This window comes from Phocoena sinus, chromosome 14 (genome assembly GCF_008692025.1).
Source record: "Phocoena sinus isolate mPhoSin1 chromosome 14, mPhoSin1.pri, whole genome shotgun sequence".
NCBI lineage: Eukaryota > Metazoa > Chordata > Mammalia > Artiodactyla > Phocoenidae > Phocoena > Phocoena sinus.
The window spans coordinates 56442669-56451955 of NC_045776.1; the positions used below are offsets into that span (position 1 = coordinate 56442669).

General features: G+C 51.0%; 1 protein-coding gene across 4 annotated transcripts; it reads right to left on the bottom strand.

Annotated features, from left to right (window-relative positions):
- Window positions 1-1425: 1425 nt before the first annotated feature.
- Window positions 1426-8613, bottom strand: ZBTB14 (zinc finger and BTB domain containing 14). Of its 4 annotated transcripts, none has more exons than XM_032603566.1 (3): window positions 8499-8595; window positions 6067-6150; window positions 1426-4921 (listed from the first exon to the last, which is right to left on the bottom strand). In XM_032603566.1, the coding sequence occupies exons 2-3, from the start codon at window positions 6067-6069 to the stop codon at window positions 3575-3577; spliced, it is 1350 nt and encodes a 449-aa protein (XP_032459457.1). In that variant the 5' UTR covers window positions 6070-6150; window positions 8499-8595; the 3' UTR covers window positions 1426-3574. The 4 variants fall into 4 exon arrangements, with proteins under 4 accessions (XP_032459457.1, XP_032459458.1, XP_032459459.1 ...); XM_032603567.1 differs by lacking the exon at window positions 8499-8595 and adding an exon at window positions 7489-7942; XM_032603568.1 differs by lacking the exon at window positions 8499-8595 and adding an exon at window positions 7406-7493.
- Between the last annotated feature and the right edge of the window lie 674 nt (window positions 8614-9287).

Genomic DNA, 9287 nt, shown 5'->3' on the forward strand with positions numbered 1-9287 from the left:
CGTTAATTGGAAAGCAGAACCAGGATCCAATTCAAGTTTGACTTCTAAGTTCTTTCCACTAACCCACCCTCTCTCCTTGCTATCTTGAAAAGATTTATGTGAAGAAAGGTAATTGGGAGCATCTCTGGAAGATATCATGGAATCACACAACTGCTGAAATCTGTCGCAATCCGGAGAAATCACATCCAGGGCCCTTGAGAGACGATCAGTATGGTGACCTTTAAGGAATCAGGGGCAAACGCCACCTTCAGCCCAGGGCCTCACACGCAACGCTTGAGACATGCTGAATTAAGGACACACTGTCTTCACGTATCTGAAGCTTTGTCAAGCAGGACTAAACATATTTTGAACAGTTCCAAGGGGGAGAAAGTTCCCACTTACAAGGGGGTAGGCAAAAAACAGAGACAGAATGCAAGGAGCAGTTAGACGTCTCAGGATGGCAGTGGGTGTTCATCACATAGGCAGGGAATCCCCAGCCCTCATGTGCTTACAGCTTTCAGTGAAGTATTAGAAGGAAGCAGGATACATTTAGGCCCTGGTCTCTCACTGTGATGATTTTCAACGGTTACCTTGCCTCCAGCTGGACGTCTTATTAGTCTCCCATACATTTGGTAGGGGTGGCGTGCTGGGTAAAGGAGAAAGGCAGGCAGATGTTCAAGGTAAAGGGAAGACAGGAATGTGAGAGTTGTTCTCTCCCTTTCTCTTTAACTCCTAACTCAGAACTCCAGACTAGAACCCTTATCAGACTAGTTCAATTCCACTTACACAAAGGGCTTTTACATCTGCCCTGGGAACTAACCACCACTAACAGCATTACTCCGGAAAATGAATTCCAGGCTCCCAATGACTGAAGTTACAGATAACCTCACAGGACATAATCCATTAAACTGGAAACTGCATCAACTTGCCTCACTCTCTCATCACAATTTTTTCCCCCAACACAATAGGAGGAAGTTGTTAGTATCAGCCTCACTTGATGGTGACCTCTGTAATGTCTAAAAATTCTGTATTTGTGATCAAGTTAATTAGCAGGCAGATAACCTAAATTTTAGACTTCCTAAAATTCCCTTCCTCAATCACTGCCAATGCCGTGCAAGTTGGCATAAAAAGCTAAACCAAGTTTGTAGACATTCTCTTTGGACAAACAGAAAAAAGGTAGGTGGTTTTTGTGTGATGAAAAAGTGGTGACGTTGACATTGGAATTTCCTTCCCTCTCACAAGGCAGATTCAGCGTAAGCGTGTTTCAGAATTACCTCGCTGTGATGGGAGGTACCCTTGAACTGCTGGACATGAGGGCTTCATCATCCAGGGGACACTAAAGCCAGCTGGGTGGGGAGAGACAGGCTTAATGACCAGGAGACAGGACAGCTGCCACGTCATGACTTTGCTGCCGCCCAGAACACAAGGAACACATGGACAGATGAACCCAGCACCGGTGGCAGAAATTACAACACAAATATATTTCTCATGCAAAATAGGACAAATGACACATATTTACATGATGCAAATAAAGTGCTGAATATTAAGCTTTCTTTTTGGGGTACCACCACGCTTAGGTGGTTTCAATGAGGGTTAAAGCCACGTGGTGAACTTGCAATTCTATAAAACCGGGACGGAGACAGTATAGAAAATGCACTTTAGTAGAAACCTGGGTCTGTGACAGGTTGCTAAGAAAAAATGAAAACGGGAATGACAGAAGTATATTTTCTTTTATATACAAAAACGAAGGCCCCAGAAATGATTTGCTGAAGTAGGTATCCACAAGATGTTAAATTATTTTTCCTTTGCTTTGGTTAAAACAGTCTAGGAACAGCAATCAGTTCCCTTTCTACTAATAGTATATAAACACAGTGACAGGACCACTTTTAGGAAAAAATAATCAACTTTTAAGAGAAAAAAATTAAATTAGTTTTAAACTAAATTAAACATTTACCAATAAATAAGTTTCTTAAAAAGGTAGCATCTTCATCCTACAATCTTGGGCATAACATATACACCAATTTAAAAAATAAAATTTATCTCACAATTATAATTACAGGTGTTAATGCAACAAGCTAGGAAATGAAATTACTTTAATATATCTTTAAAAAAAACCCTAGCAACCAAAAATAAATTTTAAAAATTGACATTTTTCGAAAATGGTACATTCTAAAATAATTAATACTTTATTACATAACATAATTCAAACTATTGATGGTATTTCAATATATTCCTAAAGAATGTTTAAAAAGAAGTTTCATACACCAGAATTGGAACAGCACTTATAATGCCATTTACAGCTATGAAAAGGCAGTCAACTTCCACTTAAAAGTGTAACCAGTGATGAAATATACTTCAAAAACAAAAACATTTGGTCTGACAATCTTTAATACTGGTTAAAAACAGACAGATGTTTGTTGCTGATGGAAGTAACTTTAATCCAATGTGCAAAAAAAGTGCAGCTGTCTACTTGTACTTGAGATACATAAGACCAACGCTTCTGTACTATTTACACACTTAAAAATTTTTTAACGTATTGACTTAAGGAAGGACACTGCATCTCCTTTATGGATTAAGTCACGTGCTACAGAGAGCCCAAAAGCTTGATGACACTCTTAAGTTACACAAATGTATCCGAAGAGGCATACTGTTCTTGTCCTAATTTTGATCCTAAACAAAAATCCAATTTCAAAATCAATTAGGAATTTCTTTGATCTAGGAAATCTTGGAATTGTTGCAAATGTGCAAGCCTTGTCTTTGAGAGCCAGATTCCTATATTCCTTTTTCTAACCCTCTCATCACTGGTCCATCCCACAAACCCCGTCGGCTGCAGAGTGGCAATGCCCGAAGTAAGAGGAATGAAAAAACTCAGCCCTCAGACCACCAACATGCCTTCGGGACGTGTGAGGAAACCTTTGGGGGGCAGGTATGGGCAGTCAAAAGGGATGAAGAAACACTTCAGCAAAGCAACCATTATTTGTCCACAAAAACCATGAAAAACAGTGATAGAAAATTAACAAACCAAGTATATAAATCTGAGACCATTTTGCATTCCCAGAACTTGTTTTCACATCTGCGCACGCAGGGTTCTTGGTCAACCACCCACCCGTATTTTCTGCGTCGACACAAGGTACTTTTACCAAAGTTCTTAAAAATGCTGTTGTAACCCTAAGTCACACAGAACGGTGATGATCAGGAAATCAATTCACTCATTTATCACTCTGTGCAGTGCACTCCCCGGTGCAGCAAGCAGAGAGAGGAATTTAAAAAAGGGACAGAAGTCTCTCACTTCTGAACTGGACACAAGAGTCCTCAAAATTAAAATCAGAAATCATAAAAAAGTGGGGCGGGGGGTGCGGGTGCTTACTGGCAACATTAATACTAGACACCAGACGGGACAGTGAAATTGTTTGGTCAGAACCAAGGAGCAGTATTTCCTTGAAAAGTTTTCAAAACACCCAACCAAGCACTGCCTTAAGTCCAGCGAGTACAATGCTCCGTAAGTTTCCACCGAAATGCAGCGGCTGGCGTTCATGGGTCAGGCTGCAGGATGCTGGCGGAGCATCCCTGCCCCGAGCATCCCGGGCCCCCGCCTCTAGCTGCAGGCGATGGTCTCCAGCTGCTGCTCGGCCTCCGCGGCCATGGCCGCCGCCTGCAGCTGCTCCGTCTCGCTCTGCATGGCGCTGGGGGTGACCTGCTTCCGCTCGCTGTGCATATTGTTCTCGTGCCGTTTCAGATCCGACGCCTTGGCAAAGGCCTTGGTGCAGGAGCCGCACACGAAGGGCTTCTCGCCCCGATGCCTGCGCTCGTGGTCCTTGAGGTGGGACTTGTGTTTGAAGGCCTTGTCGCACATGTGGCAGGCGAAGGGCCGCTCGTTGCTGTGGACCCGCTCGTGCTTCTTCAAGTCCGGGGCGCGGATGAACGACTTGCCGCACACCTCGCAGCTGTAGGGCTTGTAGCCCGTGTGGATCTTCAGGTGCTCCTTCAGGTGGGCCTGGGTGGTGAAGCCCTTGGTGCACATCTCGCAGACGAAGGGCCGGTCGGCCGTGTGCAGCTTCTCGTGCTTTCTCAGCCTGCCCTCGTCCGAAAACGTCTTCCCGCAGGCCTGGCAGGCGATCTGCTCCCGGTGGTGGCCGTACAGCAGGTACTCAAACTTCATGTCGCTGGCAGCTGTGGTCCAGCCTGGCGTCTGTTCGTCCTTCACTTCACTCATCCCATCGTTAAATGTTAAGGCTTGAGGGGTCTGGGATCCCAGATCCTTGGACTCGGGGGTCTCCATGGATTCCACTTCCTGGCCATAGCAATTGACTTTCCGCACCTCCTCACTCCCCAGCTCTTTCAGGATCGCTTCCTGGACCCTGAGCGTCGTCGTGGGCGACTTGCCGTCCTCCTGACTTGGGGGGGTGCCTTCTACCGTGTCATCCGAGGGACTGTCATCTTGGTCTCCGATTTCCTCCACGTCATCATCCTGAGTGTCAGCAGCATCTCCAATGGGGCGATTGATCTTGAGGCAGTACTTGCTTTTGGATTGGCCGTTATTTTCGTCGGGACTGGACACGTCCCGCTTCTGAGAACAGAGTTTATCCAAAAATCGGATACCGAGAATCTGACCCGATGACATCATTAAGTTAACATCTTCTTTTTTCACAGAGATCTTTGCCGTGTACATGTAATTCAGGACCTCTTCAAATATATCAGAACGGAGAAAATCTATTTCTATTACTGAAGAGCTATCGACCTCAAGCTTCTTGAAAAGCTTTTTAAAGTAGGTGCTGCAGGCGGCAAGGACACACCTGTGCGCCCTGAACTTGACATCCTCCACCACAATCGCGATATCGCAAAATTCTCCTTCCAGGCGCTGCTCGTTTAGGGTTTTCAGAAACAGAGTTTTATGATCATCGTCATTGTATTTAATGGTTTCAGACATACTGATGAAAAACTCCTACAAAAAATGTTGAAAGAAATACTTCGGTAATTATGCACAATACTTTTCCATACAGAAAATACAGGGAGAGTCTCATTTTCTGATCAATTTCCGGTCCCTAACAATTTCAGAAAGTCAATGCCAGGAGCAGTTCACGAATATGAGGAGAAAAGACGGATCCCAACTCAGGGATTTCCATATTGTTCCTTCTACTTATCTTCACTGTACTCCGCACGTGCCTACTCATAATAACAGCAACTTCTACTGAGCACCTAATACCTGCCTGGCACTGCGCTACGTGCTTTTCTTTCCACGTCTTCACAAATGCAATGATCAGATGGCCCGGAGAGATAGGTATTACTACCCCCACTTTATAGATGAATTGAGGAACCTGCCCAATATTCTATTATTTAGTGGAGTATCGGGGCTCAAATCCAGGCACTCTAGCCCCCAAAGCCATGCTTCCTGACAACTACGGGTAATAATGACAAATAACTCAGCTTCAAGGTTTAAGAAACAGGTCTCCGGCAAGCATCCACCAGTGCCATCTGCTGCGTCTACTCTAACTTCACGCAGAGGAAGATTCAGTAAAACTTCACACAGAGGAAGATTCAGTAAAATAACTAGCAGCTCTCAGTGTTCTGCTTCCTTGACGGAAGAGGCAAATCGCTGCTGCAGAACCAGAGAGGGGTATCATTGCCAGAACATTCCATTCAGTGTTGTCTTCCAGTTTTTCCACACCAGTTTTGGGCCACTTGTGAACAAGTGTCAAGGTTTAACAAGACCCTCAGAGAATCAGATGACATTTGGGAAGACAGTGACGAGAGGCTTCAGCACCTCTGGATGCCGATCTATCTGCCATCCAGATCAAAGTGTCATCAAGTTGGATGCACTTGACAAGTGCCACGAGTGTTTTACAAGCAAAAGAAATCTAGAACTGGCATGGAAGACATCTGCCGTGTGTTAAAGTGATCTTTTTAAAATAATGTGTCCTGTTGCGTTTCTTTTCAGAAACATTGTTTCTTTCTTTTATTCAACGAAGTATAAATATGAGGAAAATACATATGTCCCCTAAAGAATGCTAACACATAACCGAGAGAGAGACATTTTAAAGCTAACACCAAACAATATTTTCAGGACTTAATATCCAAAGTCATAGTTACCATGAACAACTCAGGCTATTATCTTAATGCTTTAAACACCAAATTCTTCGGATCAGAATAACTCTGATCAGGGGCACGCCAGTCCTACAAGAGAAAAGGACATACAAGAGTAAGGTAGGCTCTTCCCCCATCCCAAATTCTAAACAAGAGTGTTTTCAAGAATTGATTTTTAAAAAGAAACTTTCCTTTTTTGTCTTGCCATTGGCACCTGTACCTATTTTCAGGTTGGGAACAGAGAGGAGGGTGGCTGGCAGCATCAGGTCCAGCTCTGAACAGATACGAAGGAGAAAAGGTAAGGGCTAGAGCACTTGCAGCCTGGAGGGGGTGTGTGCCGGGAATGGGAAGGATGGGTTGGAGAACCACTGAGGGATTTCCCCTCACAAAGCCTGTGTCCGTATTTGTAAGGATGTTGATTGCGGCACAGATAGAATAAAAGCCAGTAAATGCCCTCTACCCCTACCGTTTCCTGCTGGATACACAGCCTTCACATTTTTCTCTAGGCTCATATAAACATAAGAGTATATACACTTTTAATAAATATAGACAAAGTTAGAGAGGTACGTACACCCAACATTTAACATTGGAGCAGAGGAAACAGTAGCTGCTTTCTTCTATCCACACTTGTGTGTGACGTAACATACATTACTCAAGCTACTCTGGTCTTGAAGCTTGCATTTGAGAAATCCAGGTGTTTTTGCCTCTATCCCTACAGGGAAGCTCAAAGGATTCTAGATTTTTGCGAGTTTTAACTTTTACCAGAGGGACTCCATGCGGCAGCCTAACATCCTGAAAAACATAAAGTCTCTTCTACTGAATGGTGACCACACAAACTTGAGTGTGGTAGGACCAGAGTCCTGAAAACCCTCCAAAGTTCCCTCTATGGAAAAGTGAAAACACCGTTAAGCTGCCTCAAGTGGCAGGCTGTTTTCTTATCTGCCAAGTGTGAGGGTTGAGCAGAATTATTTCTAAGGATGCTTCCTACTCTGCCTGTTCCCTGGATGCACCCCAGCCTGTAGTCACCCCCAACGGAACGCAGTCAGGCGAAACCTTCCTACGGGGTCACTTCCTACAGTTGCCAGTCGCTCTCCCTACGGCTTGTGGGATAAAAGCTCAAGGACCAGGCCCAGGAGTGGTGTACAGTACCCATGGCAACATAGGAGTGTGTTGGATTTTTTTTTTTTTCCTTTTCTCGTCAGTATGTTATTTGGCCCCCACTCTCTCTCCAGATCTCTAAGGACCATTTTTTTCTGTTGAGATGCTAAGTTCAGGTGAGTCAAACTGGAAGATACCCGTGGCCAGTATCCCTGTAGGTGGGGGGAAAGATGAAGGCCAACCACACCTCCAGAACGAAGCTGCCCCTTTATTACGCTTCTCCAAACCGCCGCGCAGGGCCGGAGCGAACTCCTGAAAAGCCGAACTTACATAAGCGGCGGCGGCGGCCGCCTCCCCGACCCCGGGGCCGCCGCGACAATGGCGGCGGCACCACTTCCCGGTCGAAAGCTGGCAACTTCGGGATGCAGAGGAAGCAGGGAACGGAGCGGAGGACCCAGGGAGCCTCCAGAGCCTCTCCAAGCCTCGCTCCCATCTCTTTCTGCCCAGGAGGTGGGGGACGGAATCAAGCCGTGTGCATTGCTTCCCGAACAAAAGCTCCCGCCCGGGTAGCCGGGAGGTGCCAGGGCCGCTTTCCCTTTTAGAATCCGGCTTTTCGGCGCGGGCTGGGGCCGCGGCTCCGAGCGCGGGAGGGAGGACCCACGGCGGCCCCGACGGCGGGGAGCGGGAGCGGGCGTGCGGCCCGGCTCCGCAGCCCCGCGCCGCGCCGCGCCCCGCTCCGCCCGCGAGCCCGGAGCTCGCGCCCCGCGCACTCCCCGGCCGGCTCGCGCCGGGCCCTCCCCCGCCCTCCCGCGGCCGGGGGCGGGGGCGGCGCGCGGCCGGCTTCCCGAGCTCCGCGGGCGCTCCCGGGAGTGCGAGCGCCAGGGTCCCGGCCCCCTCCTCCGAGGGCGGCTGGGGGCGGCGCGGCGGAGCCCGCGGAGCGGAGGGGCGGCGCCCGGCGGGCCGCGCTCGGCGCCGGGTTCCGGGCCGTCCCCACCCCCACCGCGGTGCACTGCGGCGGTGCGAGCGGGGGCGGCCATGAACTCCGCCGCCGAGGCTCGGCGAGCGCGCGCGCGGGGCCGCCACTGCCGCCGCCCGGCCGCTGCCCGAGCCCGCTCGCCGGCCTGCGCGGCCCCCGGAGCGCCCAGGCCCCTCGCCCGGCCCCGCTCGCGCCGCGCCGCCGGGGCCGCCCGCACATCCTGGAGCTGACTGGTGCCCCAGAGCGCGGCGAGAACGCGCTTCTTCCGGGCAGCCCCGCCGCACCAGCCTCCGGCCTCCCCCGCGCCCCCGCGCCCGCCTCGCGGCCGGCCCGGGCCCCTTCCGCACCCCCGGCCCGCGCTTACCTGCAGCCTGGCACAGCCACAGACACTTGCCGTGGGTTCCCCGCGCTCACTGCACGCAGGCCGGGGACGGGATGGACGCGGGGCGCGGGGGCACGGTGGGTGGCAGTGTGTTTTGGGTTTTTTTTTTTTTTTGTAGTTTGGGGAGGGGGCGGGGTGGGGAATCGTGCACGTCCCTGATGGTAGGAGCCCTCCTCCTGCACGAGCACAGAATGTCTAGCCGGCCGTGAACACCCCCACCGGCACCCCCCCTTCCCGTGCATGCGCGGTGCGGGCGAGGGGGAAGGCGCGCCGCCGGCTTGCGCAGGCACGGAACCCGACTGGGCCTCTAAATGGGTGAGCAGGGAAAGGGTTAATCCGGGACCTTGCGACGCTTTCGTTGGAGTCTACGGGGCCGCCCCCGGAGGGCCCTGGCCTGCGCACGCGCGCGCACGCGCGCGACTTGGGGCGCGCGGAGCCCGCGCGCGGGAGAAGCGGGGGGCGGGGCGGGGGCGGGGCTTCGGGAGCGGTGGAGCGAATGCACGAGCGCCGCTCGCGGGCACCCGCCCCGCCTGCAGCTCCCGCCTCCCGCTCGGACTCTCGAGCTCCCGCCCGCGCCCGGCGCCGGCACAGCCCCGAGGACGCGGGAGCCCGGCGCTCCCGTGCGTGTGCATGTGCGTGGGCAGTGCCGCCTTCGGGCGCGCGCAGGCCGGGCGCTGCGTCTGCGGGGCTCTCCCGCGACTCCAGGGCGGGCGACCCGGCCACCCTCCCCTCCTCTCACACCAGAGACAGCGAGACGCGCGCTTGCGGGCG